The sequence below is a fragment of the Balaenoptera physalus genome (assembly GCF_965194825.1).
Source record: "Balaenoptera physalus genome assembly, chromosome: 2".
Taxonomy (NCBI): domain Eukaryota; kingdom Metazoa; phylum Chordata; class Mammalia; order Artiodactyla; family Balaenopteridae; genus Balaenoptera; species Balaenoptera physalus.
The window spans coordinates 149,817,873-149,835,744 of NC_138883.1; the positions used below are offsets into that span (position 1 = coordinate 149,817,873).

The window sequence follows — 17,872 nt, forward strand, 5'->3', positions numbered from 1 at the left end:
AATGACCAAACTGGAGATGAATGTTATAGGGCTTAGGATAAAGCTCAATCGAATGCAGATGGTATTTTATTTTAATTAGCTCCAGTCCCTATTGTATAAAATTGCTTTGATAAGTGATGGAATTTACAACCCACCCCTACTTCGCATGAAAACTGATAGAGTGTACATTTGTTGAACAAAACGGAAACAACACACGAGCGGGAGGGAAGATTTAAGACTTCAGCCACACGTGCACACACATTTATTAAGCATCTCTTTGCTCCGATCTTGTACAAGCATCGTGCGGTTGTTTTCCTTCCATTCTTAATCACCTTTACTTGATGTTTTTAACCACCTTTGGAAAGGGCCATTTTGCTCGAAGGGGTTTGTGGACCAGCCCTCTCCTTGGGAGAACAGCCCAACTGTTCTCAGGGTGCAGTATCAATCACTGGGTTTTTCCAAGGGCTGTCATTTAAGCCAACTGAGGGCATTTGTTTTTAACTTGTTCTTTTGCCAAAAGTCGGGAGAAGGGTGGATGTTACTGAAGCACCAGCCAATAGCTGTAAGGGCTCCCAAATTTTTAAAAAATTACTTGTTCTGATTACATTCCAAGCTGGCTTATAGTTCGACATTGCTGCTGCATCTTCCAGCCCTTACATTTTAGAATGATGACTCTGGTTCAGCCCTTCCCTTGCACGCTCAGCCAGATGGATGACGGAAATGGGAGGATAAAGATGTTATTAGGGGGGCCCTCGGTGGCTCCTTCCGGGGCGGTGGGAGGCTTCGGGTTGATGCTTTGTTTCAGTCCTTCAGCGCTCAGGAGCTGGAAAATGATTTCCAGGGCCGGAGTGGGCATTCTGTTTTGTAGGATGGGACTTTGCCCCAGAGTCTAATCAGAGCTCAGTTTTTTTTTTTCCAGCAGTGATGCAACGTTTAAGCAGATCTTTCCATTAACCACAGAGGGAATTTTATCTGACAGTTTTGTGTGCTAGAGCCATTTGGAGTGCAAACAAACAAAAAGTTCCTGGCAAATACCAGCACATAGACAGGAAGTGACCACATTGATCTGGATGAACTGCGAGATGGGCTGGGGGGAGGGTGGGCTGCCACACGGGGCCCGACAGGTTCACCCGCGTGGGGACAGCAGGGCTTCAGCTGTCTCTTCACGTTTCAGCACAACCCCACTGGATCTAGTGAACTGGATGCTACCAGTTGGTAAGCAGTTAGAATTTTCAAATAGGCTTTAAAAGATGGTGCTTTATGATTTCACCGGCAGACTTGACGCTTCCACTTAGATGCCTCCAAGATGTCTCAAAGTCACCGCATCCCAAAGCCGAGTCAGCACCTCTGACCGCACCTCTGTCTCACAGAGAAGCAGCCCCTCCCCCATGCCCGTTCCCCCACCCTCCGTCCACCACCCATGCAGCCCGTGCCCCAGGCCTGTCCTCTGGCATGTGGACGCTGCATGGCCCCTCTCACTGGCCAGCTGTGGGCATCCTTGCCCAACGCCAGTCTGCTCTCCACTGTCCCGAGGGAGCCTATGAAACACCCCTGTCATGGTGCCACCACCCCTGGGAATGTCCTGCCCAGGTCCCCCTTGGTCTGGCCTCCCTGTGGCCCCTGGACCCCCGCCACGCTGGCCTTTAAGATCCTCATCGGATGACATTTGCCCTTTCCCCCTGCGCAGGCTTTGCACATACTGGCTACCCCTGTGTCTCTCTCTGGTCTCGGCCTGTGCATCCCTGCCACCGGGAGCTGGCTCAGCGGCTGCTCCTAGCGGTTGGATGTCAGCGCTTTGGGGCTGCGAGGTCCCCTCAGCATCTGCCTTCCCCAGGGACTCCAGGAGCGGAGGGCTCATGGCTGTTCAGATCTTGTCCCAGCACGGAAGTGACAGGGCCAGAGTGCGTCTGGCCGTGTTCGCAGCTGCCCGCTGCTGCAGCGGACGCACCGTCTTAAAGGGTTTAGTGGTCACGTGGGCGTCCCCCTCCCTGAGGTTCCCAGCGCCGTGAGGGCGGTAAGGAGCCCATCCATCGGCTCTCGGGCCCCCACTTTGTTCCTGTAATGTCTGTTTCCTGGCCGCCTTGGAGACAGTACCAGGACCGCAGGCCCAGGTGGGAGCAAGGAGGGGTTTCATTTGCTGGGGATCCAGTAATGACAGGGACCAGGGACACGGCTGGTGGGAGCTGCAGGTGTTCCAGGAGGCCTGGAGCACGAGGCCGGGCAGCAGCCGTGAAAGGCAGGGGGATGGGGGGTGGGGGGAGCTCGGGGTGAGACGCACACAGCCCGCCTTGTGCCGGGGGGTGTCACATTCTCCAGGGCCAGGGCTGCCCTCACTTGCTTTCACTCCAGGTCCGGCAGGCTACCCAGTAAATAGCAGGCGGACCCTTAGTCAATGTTTATTGAAACAGATCTCAGTTTTCAGGGAGTAGGTTCAGGTAGCAAGTTGTATCTGTTACCATTTGCTCATCAACTTCTTTTTACCTAAACGACTTTAGAAGTATCTTGTGGCCTTGGTTAAATTGTGACAAAAACCCTAAAGAGGGCTTGAATTCATCAGGCTGCAGAATGACCGACATGGAGCCAGCCGGGCAGTGTGCTGACCGGCGTCTGGCTGGTGACCGTGGGGAGCAGGGGTCCTTCAGCCACCTGTCGGTCATATGTGAGTAGAGGCAGGTGATCCTCAGGGGGACGGGGTGCTTCCCATCAGAGCCCTGATTTCCCGAAGTCCGTTCATGTTTCCCAGTATTAGCAGGAGGAGTGGTGCCGGCTCTCACCAGCAATAAGCGGTCACCTTTTGGCCCGTGTAGTTCAGCTTGGATGGAGCGAATTCGAGAAGTGGCCTGTTGAGGAAGGGGGGGACAGGCCTGGGTCCCCGCTTGCCTCTGTGATGTGGGAGGAGGAGGGGGAGGTCTTCTAGTCTGAGTTAGAACAGCTTTTAGATTTTTGGTTCGTCTTCCTTCTCCTCTGCCTCTTCTACTGCCCTGGCTCATGGATTTCCATAGCAACCCGGCATCTCCTCCCCACCCCAGGTGGTACCCTCAGGAGGGCTCGAGCGTCTCCCTGAGACATGATCTAACAAGAATGTTTAACCATCACTCGCTTGTGGGGCTGGTGCCCTCTGCCCCAGGAAGATAAGCGTGGGAGTATCAATCCTCGTATGGAGTCGGACCCCAGTCCACTTGCCACCTCCACGAGCCCGGCTGAGTCCCGTGCTTCTTAACCATGTCGGAATCACAGGCCCCTCTGCAAAGCTGATGGAAGTCGTGGACATTCTCTCTCTCCAGAGGAGAAAAGAAGTCATGTGCTCATGTCCACGCTGCTCTGCATACAGCTTCTGGGGGTTCCTGGGACGTAAGCCTGCCCTTCCATCCTCCAGGATCTCTGGGCCCCAGGCGGGAAGTCCCCAGCTTGGCTACCACTCAGCTCCTACGTGCCTGAACCATTGCCTGTCCTGAGAGAAGGACCACCTTGCAAACTGTAAGGTGATGTGCACTTGTCAGGGAGGATTATTTTCCTTTCTTTGAATCCTCACTTGGCGAGTTAACTTGTCACTGCTCTTCAGCTGGTGGAAAGTTGACCCAACACGTGTCGGGACAGGTGTTGAGAGCAGTCGGTGTTGACGGGACTTGAGATGTAAGGGTCCAGGCTGCTGAGTGCAGGGGTCACAGAAATGGGCTGGTTTGGCCCCTCCCTCAGCTGGAGGCTGAGGCACAGAGGACGGGGTCAAAGGTTGACCTTCCCCCATGCTCCCGCTGCACTGTTCTCTCCTGGAAGAGGCCTGAGGATCGGGGGGCCCCTGGACACTTGGGGGTCTGGCCTCTGACATCTTCCACGGATTTGCCCTGATCTGCAGGCAGGGCTGGCTCTGTCACAGCAAACGGTGGAGGGAATCCCCGTCCTTCCACAGTGACAGAATGAAATGTCCCTCCCTTTGATGAAGGTAAGGGAAAAAGCAAAGGGGAAGCTGGCCAGAGCTGTCTCCCTTGCCCTGGACACAGCTGTGCACGAACACGAACCCTAAATAGAACGCACTGCTCTTCCCCTCGCACCGGTGGAGATCTGGAGGGTATGGGGACGAGGATCTCGGAGAACAGCCTCTGTTGCCTTGGCTCCCTCTCAGAGCAAAGCCCCTGGAGCCCCTTCTAGGACCTACCAGCTCCTAAAGATGCCCTGGGGCTTCCCGAGCCTGGCGGGGCCCGTTAGAGGTCGACGGCTTTAAGGCAGAGCGTAGGCGTGTGGTGGCTTTGGGTGGAACACAGGGGTCATTCATGCTCTCTCTGGTGACATTGGCTCATGAAACTTCAAAATAACGTGACAGCAACCCCCTTTTGCACTTGTTGAACCCAGGACTGATGTGCCAGGCTGCCTTCTGTTCTGGCAGTGTGCCCGTGGCCCCGGGAAGAGGATGCGGCTGGGGCTGCCCAAGGCACGCCTGCCTAGACGACGCTCGGGCAGTTGTACAACCGGCAGCGCTGATTGGGATCCTGCTCGTTTGCATGACTTCTTTCTAAGCATCTTTTTTTTTTTTAAACATAAACTTTTTTAAGGGAATAGTTTTCTAACATTCTTTTTTTAAAAAAATATTTATTTATTTATTTGGTTGCACTGGGTCTTAGTTGCGGCAAGTGAGCTCCTTAGTTGCAGCTCCAGGGCTCCTTAGTTGTGGCATGCAAACTCTTAGTTACGGCATGCAAATGGAATCCAGTTCCCTGGTCAGGGATTGAACCTGGGCCCCCTGCATTGGGAGCGTGGAATCTTATCCACTGCACCACCAGGGAAGTCCCTCTAGCATCTTTTAAGTTTACCTCCTCTTATCTACAGAGTGACATTCAACAGATACCGAATTTTAATTTGACTTCTCAAGAAGAAAGCTGGAGGAAGCGTTGCCTCCAAAAGAAAGCGTTGCTCTTCACCTCATCATGAGAAGATGATAAAGTCTTCGCGACAAAAATGTTTCACGGGAAACATACAGAAAATGGATAAAAGGAAGAGGGTCAGAGTGAAGTCCCACCTTCAAAATATGACTTTGAAGAAGTCAAGACACTTTATACAGGTTTATAGAGGTTTGCCCAGGAGAGATACTCTGTGTTGAGCTGGGGTTGCAGGTGGCAAACCTTGCTCTTGTCCAAAATCACTGATCTTCCACAAAAAGTCCACGCAGATCACCTGGGGGTCATGAAGACCCAGTCGCACTGTCTACTCCAAAGTGTTTTTGAAAGTCTGACTGTGGTTATAACATATTTGATATCTGAAGGGTATTCATTTAACTTCATTCCTTTGTTCAGGGAGCATTTAGTGAACTCCTACTGTATACCATGCATCGCCTGGCACACAGAAGTATAGTGGTGAGTGAAACACAGCCCACGTGGTCCGCACAGGCCAGTGGGGAGCAGAGGGTGGTCACACCGACCCCAGACACATCCGACCACAGCTGCGGTTCGTGCCGGACAAGTCAGGTCAGGGAAGCCCCTCGCTCCTGGCAGAGACACACCTAGCTTTGCAGCCTCAGCTTTCAATTTGCCTTTTCAGGAAGAAAGAGGACAGGACTTTAGTCCAGCAGATCTTTGCTGAGCAGGTCCCTGTTACAGGCAGGTGTTGGCTGAGAGGTGGAGAAACAAGTGTGCCTGAGATGCATGCCTCCCTCTGGGGGAAAGTGGGCTTCTGAACAGTTGATGTCCATGTCCTGGGGTGGAGGCAGCGTCACCATGCACACACCTGTGGGGGCACAGGAGCCCGGGGGGCCCCCCTGGCCCCCCTGGGTGTCAGGGAAGGATTCCAGGGTGGGGAGGGTTAAAGTGGAACACAAATAAGTTGGCCCAGTGAAGGGGCACCATGAGAGTCAGGCCTGCGGGCGAGGGGGTGCCGGGGGGGGCGAGAGGCGGGGCTGGAGGGGGCCCTGTTTGGGGGTCAGGCCGCATCGTGCATCGGTCATGGGGCAGGGACACCCCGAGAGTCACGTGACCGTCCAGATGCCAGGGGATCGTTGCCATGGTGAACCTTGGGGATGGGATCCTGACCCCTTAGGAGATGGAATGTGTGACACTCGTGTTGGAGAGGATCCCAGCTTTGTTCTGACTTGGGGGACAGATGGGCTTTAGTGCTGATGAGTTAGGAGAATCAGGAGGGTGAGAGGGACCTGGGTAGAGGGGGCAGGACCCACTTTGGGGCAGCTTTAGTTTGAGAGAACGGCAGGGAGAGGTGTCCAGGGCCCTGAGATGTGCAGGGGAGAGCCGTTAGGGTGGGGTCTGCAGGCTTGTGTGGGTGAGGCTGCCAGCCAGAGCTGGCACCGCTGGGTACACCGGGATGGCCATTCTGTTCTGGTTTTTCAGATACTGGGGGGACTTCCCTGGTGGTCCAGCGGCTAAGATTACACGTTCCCAATGTGGGGGGCCCAGGTTCAATCCCTGGCCAGGGAACTAGATCCCACGTGCCTCAACTAAGAGTTCTCATGCCGCAACTAAAAAGATCCCACATGTCACAGCGAAGATCCTGCACGAAATAATAAAAAAAATAAAATTTTGGGTAAGAGCTACTGCCTTGAGTCCCACCCCTGCCCCAGTGCTTTTCCTGCAGCCTCAGCCCATCCTCTGGGGGCCTCCGGATCCTCCGTTAGCAGGACAGCCTCATGGATTCTCAAACATTTAAAATTTCAACCCTGATCAAGGCTGTGATTTAAACCTGTATCAGTCTCCCAGGGCGGCTGTAACAAATGACCAACAACTGGGTGGCTTAAAACAACAGAAATGTGTTGTCTCACAGTCTGGAGTCCACAAGTCTGAAGCTAAGGTGTCGGCAGGGCAGTGGTCCCTCCGAGGGCTCTCAGGGAGCATCCTTCCTTGCCTCTTCCAGCTCCTGGTGGTTCCAGGTGCTCCTCAGCTTGTGGAATCTGTCTTCACAAGGCCTCCTCCTCCTGTGTCTCAACCTCCCTTTGCCTGTCCTTTGTAAGGACACTTGTCATTGGATTTAGGGCACAGCATGACCACATCGCCAGAGCCTTAACTTAATTACATGTGCAAAGACCCTTTTCCCAAGTGAGGCCACATTCACTGGTTCTGGGTGAATGTACCTTTTGGGAGGCCACCAGTCAACTCTACAAAACCTAAAGAGAGTGATGTGGAATGAGCAGGGCCTTTCTTCTCAGCAATATTTCCCCTTCCTTCACTCCAGTGATCTGAAGGCTTTGCAGAGTGATTGGTGCTCTTCCTAAGAAGTCTGGGGACCCACCGTAAGAGCTCAGCTCTTACCACGCACGCTTAGTCACAATGTGTATTTTAATGTGCCCCAGGCCCACTCATTTGCAGGCTTACCTGGGTTTAGGACTTACCTTCCAAGTATATTCCTATGGCCTTGAAAGGCAGACAGTGTGCACCGCTGTCTGTCCCCTGCCTTTTTCACCAAGAGAAGGTCTGCACACCTCCTCTAGGAGTTCTGAGGGATCTGATGATCAGAGCACGAGCGTAGCTACAGTGTAAAGTGACAGCCGGGCACACTGCCAGCAAAATATGATGACTTTCCTTTTGCACTAGCCCTCTTAGGGGAGGAAGAGTACTGCCAATTCTTCTGAGCATCTCAGGTTGCTTTTCCTCACAGAGATAATCACAGGAAGAACATCACAGTCAGGCCCCCTCCCAGCCTGACTCTCCCCATCACCACCAGCTGACCGCTTGTATTCCTTCCTCTGCAATTTTTTGGAATAGCTTCAGAAGGATAGATGTTAACTCTTCTCTAAATGATAGAATTCGCCTGTGAAGCCATCTGGTCCTGGACTTTTGTTTGTTGGAAGTTTTTAAATCACAGTTTCAATTTCAGTACTTGTGATTGGTCAGTTCCAGCTCACTGTTTGTTTGCGAGCTCTGCGGAAGAATCAATTCCACGAGTGACACGTCCTTAGGGATCCTGAACCGTGTGTTCCTTTGTCATAAAGAACATCACTGTTCATGACGAGGGTACCCCTTGGGAAAGCTAAAGCTTCAGGCACTTGGATTTGGGTCATCAGCACCCCTGACCTTCCCGGAGAGGCCAGCTGGCTCTGGGTTCCAACCTGAGGGGCCCCTGAAGTAGAGCTCTGGGTCTGAGCTGGAGGGTGGGAGGGGGGCCTTGGCCCTGGATGGGGACCAGTGGTATTTACACTCATACTCATGTTCCCAGAACCTAGCGCCGGACACACAGTGAGACTCAGTGCAGCTTTGGTGAGCGAATAAGGGACCACGGGGGCCGTGCTGTCCAGAGAAATCAGGGCAAATCTGGAAAATGCCAGGATGATGGGATCCAGGAGGCCCCACCCTTTCCTGGAGTTGGGTGAGAAGAAAGGCAGTGGCTGGAGCCTGGAGAAAGGAGATGGGTAGCAGGCTCTGACCAAGTGACCGCTGGCTGAGTCAGCCTCTGTGACTGGGAGGTCACCTGTGAATCCATCTCCACAGACCTGGAGAGTAATTTGTTATATCCAGTTCCATTGGCCTACAGCGCCTGGCTGTCTGTCAGAGTCTTAACAATGACCTGTCTCAGGGGAGAGGGCTGCCCTGGGAGCACGCCACAAGGAGAGCCTCCAGCTCTGCCGCGGGCCCTGGGCCATCACAGCCCACCCTCAGAACTGTGTGTTAAGTTGGGTTCTTACCCAGAGCCCAGGAACGATTGAAGGCCAGGTGCCCTCACTCTTTTGTCCCACTAGGGGATTGTTTTGTGACTTCTGGCAACAGGCTTTCCCGTGTCACCTGCCTGATTCGGGGGAGTCACCCACTCAGGCTTGGAAGAGGAGGGTTCACCTCCTCTGTGACAGGAAGTAAAGCCTGGTGGGCACCACAGTTGGAAGGCGCTGGTGCTGGTAAGATGGGTAGTGAGTCAGCCAGGCAAGGTGGACGGGAGCATCCCGGGAGCTTGGAGCTGTCAGTGGCTTGCCTACCACTGTACTTTACAACAGGTTGCCTAGCAGGTTAGGAAATACAGTCTTAGGTTTTTTATACTGAGTAAAAGCTTTCTGGTTCAGGCAGTAATATATGAGGAAGTTGCAAAATGCCATCAGAGGGTGTTATGAGCAAAATATCTCACTGTACAGTTTTATTTTCCATGGAAGTATCTATCAGTGGCAACTATAAATGATCCAGGACTTGGGCCTGGACTTGTTTTAGTGCCTAATTCAAATTGTTTTTGAGCTCTTTGCAGCATTTCTCAGGAAGCTGATCTACTGGTGTTTTGTAGACAAGTCACATTGTTGGGGGGACAGGCTGTGATATTTCTTTCTAAGCATTTTGTCCTGGTGACCAACAATGCCTTGAGATCAGTCGTCACCCTTAGATGTGAATGAGGCTGTCCTCTCCTCCCTCAGGACCATGTGGGGAGGTCAAGGCTGAGCGGTCTGAGGGGAGCAGCTGGACCCTCGGACTTTGTGCCTTCATTCCCCTGGAGTCACCAGCCTTGGCCTGGCCTCCAGGTCACCCAGGGTCCCCCATCATCACCCTCCCAGAGTCTCCATCCTCCTCCTCCTCCTCCTCCCCTTCACCTTCTCTGCCCTGGGCCACCTGTTGCCTTCTTGGAGCCTGCCTCACACCCTGCACTGTGTGGTGGGGAGCCCCCGACTGGAGCACAAACTTCTGAGAACAGGGCCTGGTGCCCCCATCCTGCCCATCTCAGCGCACTGTGCAGAGCTGAGCCCCAGCAGGAGGTGTACTGAATCAGGGGGCCCATAGCAGCAGGACCAAGAAAATGCTTCGGTTCAGGGCACGGGGATTCAGGTCCCACATCTTTTAAAAGCGAAAAAACTCAGACTTCCCTGGTGGCGCAGTGGTTAAGAATCCGCCTGCCAATGCAGGGAACACAGGTTCGAGCCCTGGTCTGGGAAGATCCCACATGCCATGGAGCAACTAAACCCGTGCACCACAGCTACTGAGCCTGCGCTCTAGAGCCCGCGAGCCACAACTACAGAGTCCATGCGCCATAACTACTGAAGCCCGCGTGCCTAGATCCCGTGCTCCGCAACAAGAGACGCCACCGCAACGAGAAGCCCGTGCACCGAAACAAAGAGTAGCCCCTGCTCGCCGCAGCTAGAGAAAGCCCGAGCGCAGCAACGAAGACCCAACACAGCCAATAAATGAATAAATAAATTTTAAAATAAATAGGTAAATAAATAAAAGTGAAAAAACTCTTCCACCTTGAAAAACTCTTACACACATGTGAGGATAGTACAGCCTTGTGCCAAGCAGTGATGTGCCTGCTTCATATGCCAGTTTATATGCCAGTGCTCCCTCATGACAAGCCACAGGGATGCCCATCGTACGGATGAGGCCAGGGAGGCTAACTGACCGCTGTAAGTCACGCAGCTGGTGAGTGTGGGGCTGGCTTTTGAATCCAGGCAGCCAGGCTCCTGGATTCCTGTTCTCGAATAACATTTATTCTGCCTCTCAAGCTTTTTTCCTTGGTTGTGAAGGCAGATCATGCCGATTGAAAGAAGTTTATAAAACCCTGAAAATAATTTTAAAATTTTGAATGAATAATAGTGTCACCATCAAGGAATTGCTGCTATTAATAGTTTGCTGTATCCCTTTCTAGGTTTTTTTCTGTACATGTTTTGGTACCATGTTTGCAGAAGCTGCTAAAAATGCCAATATATGGATTATCACAATTAACCGTATCCTCCCTGTAAAACATTTTACTTCCAACTCCTGATCACCATTTGACTGGTTTCTCCCCTCTCTTCACTCTTTTCATACCCTTGCATGTATTTCCTTTTAATTAGGGACAAGGGTCACCAGAGAATCTGTTGACAACTTCACAAGGTCTTTTTTTTTTTAGTAGAATCATTTCAAACTCTATGAGAGTTGTCCTATTACCTCTCCTACAGACCCAGACTAGTTCTTATCTTTCAAATATGGTCACTTGAAGTGAAAACATCTCCTTGGAATTTACCATCCAAGGCATCTAATAGACACAGATATTCATGGAAAAGGATAGCTGGAGCACCTACGAGGAGGCCACGTGAAACCAGGAGATCGTTTTTAAAACAAAAAGTAACTGCATTTCTCCCCTGGTAGGTGAAATGGCTCCAACAACAAGAAGTTAAACGCAGGGTGAAGAGACAGGTGCGAAGCGACCCTCAGGCCCTTTATTTCAACGACCCCATTTGGTCCAACATGTGGTACATGGTGAGTAGGGCGTGGGCCTCTCTGTCCCTGGAACGTTTGCAGTGCCGTGTTTCTGAGACGGGTCAATTTCCCCCAACAAAGCTAAATTCTCATGATAGCTCCAAACAGACACACTTCATCTGAGTGTAAAACTCCTGTTTTAATGCTGTGAGGTGCAGGCTTTCTTGTGAAGTTTTTTTAATTATGTGAAAGTCCAAGGGGAGGGGCTCTTTGAGCAGGGGAGCGACTGGCTGCACAGTGTATGAGTCACTATATGGTGAGTAGTGAACAGAGCCCCTGAAGGGCGGTGGGTGTCCTGGGAAAGTGATGGACAGATTGTGAGGGCAGAAAAAGCAGTAGAGCCTCCACGTGGACCCTTCCCAGAAATGGGTGGTAGAAAGAGGGTCCTGCTTTATCAGGCACGGGAAAGCATTTTCTCCGTATTCCCTTATGAGCATAGGAGCACCTCTGCTGGGTTTGCGGGTCTGTGTCAGGTGTGTCTGTGCTGGGGGGGCTTTGTGTCTTCTGTGCCTGCAGCATTGTGGCGACAAGAACAGTCGCTGCCGATCAGAAATGAATGTCCAGGCGGCGTGGAAGCGGGGCTACACGGGAAAAAACGTGGTGGTCACCATCCTGGATGATGGCATAGAGCGGAATCACCCTGACCTGGCCCCAAACTATGTAAGTCAAGCCTTAAAACTGGCAACTGGCATGCAGAGACATTCAACTGTGCGGGTCATTAAATAAGGACACATTTGTAAAATGATAAGGTGCCTACCCCTCCCTATATCAGACAATACAGAAACCGAGCTGGGTGGGCTGGTGAGCCCAGATCCCCTGCTACCCGGAGCCAGGGGTTTGCAGAGGGATTCATTCACATTTTAGAGGATTCACATGTACTTCTGGGAACGGGTCCTAAGAAACTCAGAAACGTGCGCATGGAGGTGGCCATCAGATCAACATCAGCAACGTGAGAAATGGCAGGGTTAAGACATGGGCTCTGGACCCAAACTGCTGGGGCTTCTGTCCTGGCTCTGTGGCTTATTAACTCTGAGACCCTGGGCAAGTTACTTGACTTCTCTGTGCCTCAGTGTCACCATCTGTAAAACGGGGTTAGTAACAGGATTACTACCTCCTCGGGTAATTGTGAGGATTAAATGGCTTCATAAATGTAAAGAAGAGAGCCCAGCACATAGTAAATATAAGAAAGGTATTTAGTATTCTGAGGCACCTGGGGTACAGTGTTGTCTTAATTTCTGCTGTACAGCAAAGTGATTCAGTTATGCGCATATATATATATATATATATATATATATATATATTCTTTTTCATGTTCTTTTCCATTATGGTTTATCACAGGATATTGAATATAGTTCCCTGTGCTATACAGTAGGACCTTGTTGCTTATCCATCCTATATATACTAGTTTGCAAAGGATGACAGTTTTGAAGTCAACAATCTGGAGAGCTTTTATAATGTGTTTTAAAAGGAGGTTAGGAAATTACACGAATACTATGATTATAAGTATGTACACAAAAACATACATATTAAAAATATAAGATGAAGGAAATTCTGACACTTGCTACCACATGGGTGAACCTTTATCTGATGCATGCTGCCACATGGATCAGCCACATCGATGAAGACATTATCTAGGTCACAAAAGGACAAACACTGTATGCTTTCACTTACGTGAGGTCCCTAGAGGAGTCGAATTCATAGAGACAGAAAGTAGATGCTGGGTGCCAGGGGCTGGGGAGGGGGATGGGGTGTTAGTGTTTCATGGGGACAGAGTTGAAGTTTTGCAAGATGAAAAGCGTTCTGTGGATGGATGGTGGTGATGGCTGCCCAGCAGTGTGAATGTACTTAAAGCCATTGAACTGTGCACTTAAAAATGGTTAGGGTGGTAAATTTTGTTATGTGTATTTCCCACCATAATATATATACATATATATATATATATATATATATAAAATTACAGTTATAGTAAGAGAGTACCAAGCGTGCGTTTTTCTCTGTTTCCAATTGAGGCGTAAAAACAATTTAAAGCAGGGCTGTGATATGCTGGGCCATTTCTCTTCGGTCACGAGGGTTTCATTTCTTAGGATTCCTATGCGAGCTATGACGTCAATGGAAACGATTACGACCCGTCTCCGCGATATGATGCCAGCAATGAGAATAAGTATGTCACTTGGTCACTTGGCCAGCCCCTCCTTGCTTCCCTTTACGTCTCCCTGCAGTCACTGTTGAGCTGGCCCACAGTCAGGATCCTGGAACTGTGACGGGCCAGAGGCACCTCTCCGGCTGCCTGGCTGGGTCTGGGGCTGAGCCAGGAGCCAGCCCCGCGCAGCCCTTCAGGCACAAGGCAGCCTCGGTGGATTCGGCCCCTTCCTAAGGGGCGTCACCCCTGCTGGTCAGCTAGCAATGGATGTTGGACCAGCATCGTTCCTGTTCGAAACACTGTTGGAATATTTGAAGAGAGTAACCTTAAATCTTGCGGTCTCCACGGCCGGCTGTGTTCAGACCACAGTGCATGGGTCAATATCCAAGCCTTTTTGAGTCTGTCTGTGACCTCACGAGGGAGGTGGCAGGAGAGTGAATGATGCTGGGTAAATTGGGGCTCAGATCCTGGGCCTGGCTGTGTGCCTCTGTGCAGGCTGGGTGATGTCTCGTGGCCTGAGGCTCCCCATGCCCCAGGGCTGTGGGTGGGAGTCAGGTGATGGGTGAGGGACACACACCAAGGGTGTTCAGTCAGTGACGCTTGTGATCGTCACTTTGCAAATGAAGGCGAGAGGAGGTCTGGAGAGATCAGGTGACTCGGCTCCGTCATCGGTGGCAGCCCTGGGGGTGAGGTCCACTTTCCCCAGCCCAGCCCTGGAGCTCGTTTGCCGTGTCCTGCCTGTCGTTTCTCTGTCAGCATGCCCCATGCCCCGAGCTCTTCCCATTCTTCCAAAAATATTTAGAGAAGAACAGAAGCCCTTTCTTTCTTCTCCACTGTTTTTTTTGGTTTTGTTTTGTTTTTCTTTAAATTTAATTTTATTTGTTTTAGTTGTGCCGGGTCTTAGCTGCGGTCTTACCGACTCCTTTAGTTGTGGCATGTGTGCTCCTTAGTTGTGGCTGGCGGGCTCCTCAGTTGTGGCATGTGAACTCTTAGTTGCGGCATGCATGTGGGATCTTAGTTCCCTGACCAGGAATGGAACCCATGTCCCCTGCATTGGAAGGCAGATTCTTAACCACTGTGCCACCAGGGAAGTCCCTTTCTTCTCCACTGTTGACATGACACTTGCCAAGGTGTGTCTTCGTCCATAATATTTTAGGTTGTGGTTGATTTGATTCTGAGGTTCAAATCCTGGTGCCCACAGGGTGCTGTGCAGGGAGGCTCGGCCGGCGAACGTGGTCAACACGACGGACCATGGCGCTCTGGGGAGCCCGCAAAGGCCCCAGCCTCACGTCCCCAGGGGCCCTTCCCACTCAGCGGCCAGCACGCCAGGGGTGCAGGGCACCTGGTCTCCCAGCCCCGAGTGCAGGGAGCCAGGAGGGATAATCCAGACACTGCACAGTGATCCATGAAGGGCAGGATTGACTGCTGAGTGGGACGGTGGGCTGCGTGACTTGGGAGCAGCCCTGGCTGTGGGCGCACGAGGTCCAGAGGACAGAGGGCTGCCTCCCTGGGGCTAATGCATGAGCCCTGGACTAGTTTCAAAGGTGGTTTTAAAGTTGAATCAGTGATTCTGATCCCCTGTGGACTCTTCTCAAAGATGTGCTCCTTAAACTTGCCGGTATTTTTTGGCTTCTGCTGGAGGAACTGACCCGATGCAGCATGTTGCAGAACGGGGTCATTACCGAGGGGAGCGATCTGTTTTTCATGTGGCCTCTTCCTAGTCCGTCCACCGCTGCTGAGTGTTCCATTTTGAGCTTTCTTCCTCGGCTCCTGCTGCAATGGCCATGGAAAGGGTGGGGGGGCTGCCCGAGGTGAGCATGGGGTGGGAGGAGGGGGACACAAGGGGACACAGGATCTAGGTTCTCATTTGTTCTTACTTCAGCTCGGCAGCCAGGCAGGCGTCTACACTGTGTTGTCAGTCGTGGGGGCGCAGAGCTTGGGAGGAGGGATGCTTGGGCCCCTGGCGCCGGAGCAGGATACTCAGCCTGATGCGGGAGCATCGTGTCTGCAGGGCGGCGGGAAGGCCTTGCCAGCCTATGGGGCGCAGGGCGGGGGTGGGGAACGGGACGACCCAGGGCTGTGCAAAAGCCCACTTGATGCCCCTCCTGGAGCAGCCGTCAGAGCAGGCGATGGGAAGGGATGTGGGGAAAAGGCTTCAGCATCCTCCCCGGGCTTAGGGATAAATGACTCTTCTTGCAGGAGAGCTGAGCAGGGCACTGAACCCACTGCAAGGTGCTGGCGGAGTCCTAACTTCGTTTTTTCCTTTGTCTCAGACACGGTACGCGCTGTGCAGGAGAGGTCGCCGCTTCAGCCAACAACTCTTACTGCATCGTGGGCATCGCGTACAATGCAAGAATCGGAGGTAAGGCCCAGGAGTGTGCTGCCCGGGGGCTCGGGCCTGGGGCAGGGGTACCGGACGTGTCCCTCCTGCGAGTCTCAGCAGTTGCACTTCCGTTGGCCTCGGTGGCCGAGTCGGACCCTGGGCCTGACCTCACGTTGCCAGGGGCCTGGAGGCGGAGGTGTTGCTCACTGGTTTGCCTGAAAAGCCTCTGTGGGCCCTGTGGGTCTGGCTGCTGACTCACCGCTGTCAAGCAGACCAGGCCTAAGAGGCCGCGTGGGTCCCCTCCTGCTGCCCATCCTGCCCTCCCTCTGACTTTCCCAGCAGGGTTTACAGTTTTCACCTGGGACAGAGGCCTTTCCTTGGCCCCAACTCCCGCTCGAGCATCCTGGCCCACTGCTCCTGCCCCGTCCCTCGGCTTTAGCCAGAGGACATTTGTCACAGTGCCCCCCAGAGATGCCTGGTCTCCCCTGTTTATGACGGGCTGGTAACATTTGCCTCACCCCAAAAACCTCTCCCCGCCGCTCCGTTCTGCTCAGTCCGCCCATGACTTACGGCCTCTCACGCCCTCTCTGCTTCATGGAGTGCTCCCCAAATCCAGGTGTCCCCCCTCGTCTTGTTTACTGGGGGAGGTCAGCCTTCCAGGTCCCTTTAAGGAGCACGCCTGACCCTGGGTGTCTCTGGTTCTGTTGTTTGGTTTCTCCATTTGTGAGTCAAGCTTCTTCTGTTAGGATGGGGCTTTAGAGCAAAGAGTCACACGTCTTCCTCGCCCCCCGCCCCTGCCCCTGCCCCCGTCCCCGCCCCCTGAGCCTGGCAGATTGACAACTCAAACCGGCAGACAGTCAGTCAGTAAGTCCTCTGCAGTGCCTGGTAGGTGCACATCACTGAGCTGGCACTGAGCAGGTGTGGCCGGGGCATGAATTGTCCTCGACCCTCCACATGGCCTTGGGGCACTGGCTCTCGGTTTGGAGGTGCTCACACGTACGCTGATGGCCATGCTGGGATGCCTTCCTGGGGTGTGGCCTTCTCTGCTGCTTTGCCTTTGTGGAGGTGGTTGTAGCTCCCTCAACTCTACTACGAGCAGCACAAGGTGGAGAACTCTGGGTCACGCAGTCTTTGGGGAATTTCTTGAGTTTTGAAAATAGGGTCCCCAGCTTTCACTTATTTAGGACCCTCTGCCTGCCCTTTCCCTTGGAAACCTTTGAAGTGTCTGGGATTTAACCAGCCATCATTAACCACCAAGGGCGTGTCCTGCAGAACAGATCAGGAGACTGTCACCTGGCCTCACTCCTTCGTGGATAGTTCTTTTATGTTGAGATGTGTAAGTTCTCCTTGGAGCTCTTGATGAGTGAAGACCCATGAGAAGTCTCCCTGGCTGACCTGGGTACCAGTTCCATTCCCACCACCCACTGGCTCTGTGTCCTTGGACAACGGGTATAAACTGTCTGTGACACGGTGTTGGGTTTGCAATGGAGACATAGTGTGGGATTGAGGTTGGCATTGACCCAGGGAAACTGTAACAGCCACGTCTCCAAGGCTGCTGCACACAGCTGTAGCCTCTCCACACAGGCAGCCGCACCTCTTCCTGCCAAGCCCACCCCTGGACAGGGCAGCCTTCAGGCACCCCTAACATAGCCTCTCTCTCCACGTGTTGACACAGAGCAGGGAATTTCTCTGAGAGGCCCCTGGTGTGACCATGAGCTCTACCTTTTTATATCTTTTTTATTTTTAAAGTTGTTGTTCAAGGGATTAAAATGGATATCCTAATTTATTCCAATCTATGTGGAATTAATATTATACCACTTCATGTATAGTATATAAACCTAAAACATTATTTGAGTTCACACTCACTGTCGTTCTTTATGCTGTTGTTTTTGTGTTTTACTTCATATATTATAAACCCAGTGTTTATTCTTATTTAAACAGTTGGCTTTAAAATACTTATGGAAAGAAATATATTTACCTACATAGTTATCAGTCCCAGTGCTCTTCCTTATTTTCTAGCTTCATATTTCTTCTAACTCGTTTCAATTTTTCTTCAGCCTGAGAATTTCTTTAATATTTTAGTATTTCTTTACATGCAGCTATGCTGGCGAGAAGTCATCTCAGCTTTTAGGTGAAATTTATCTAAATTTCATCTTCATTTTTGAAAAAAATTTTGCTGAACATAGAATGTCTAGGCTGACATGTTTTTCTTTCAGCCCTTTAAAGATGCTATTCCATTGTCTCTGGCATCCATTGTTTCTGATGATGAGTCAGTTGTCATACTTATTGTTGTTC

The 17,872-nt window shown here is 51.9% G+C and overlaps 1 protein-coding gene across 6 annotated transcripts in view; it reads left to right on the plus strand.

The window, feature by feature from the left end:
* Positions 1-17,872, plus strand: part of PCSK6 (proprotein convertase subtilisin/kexin type 6) — a gene marked incomplete at its 5' end in the record, with an annotated part of 193,450 nt that overhangs the window by 51,145 nt on the left and 124,433 nt on the right. For all 6 annotated transcript variants that reach the window (XM_082448595.1, XM_082448594.1, XM_082448596.1 and 3 more), the window contains 4 exons: positions 11,004-11,114; positions 11,631-11,774; positions 13,199-13,275; positions 15,528-15,616. In XM_082448595.1, coding sequence (XP_082304721.1) covers positions 11,004-11,114; positions 11,631-11,774; positions 13,199-13,275; positions 15,528-15,616 — 421 coding nt within the window. The remainder of the gene's footprint in view (positions 1-11,003; positions 11,115-11,630; positions 11,775-13,198; positions 13,276-15,527; positions 15,617-17,872) is intronic.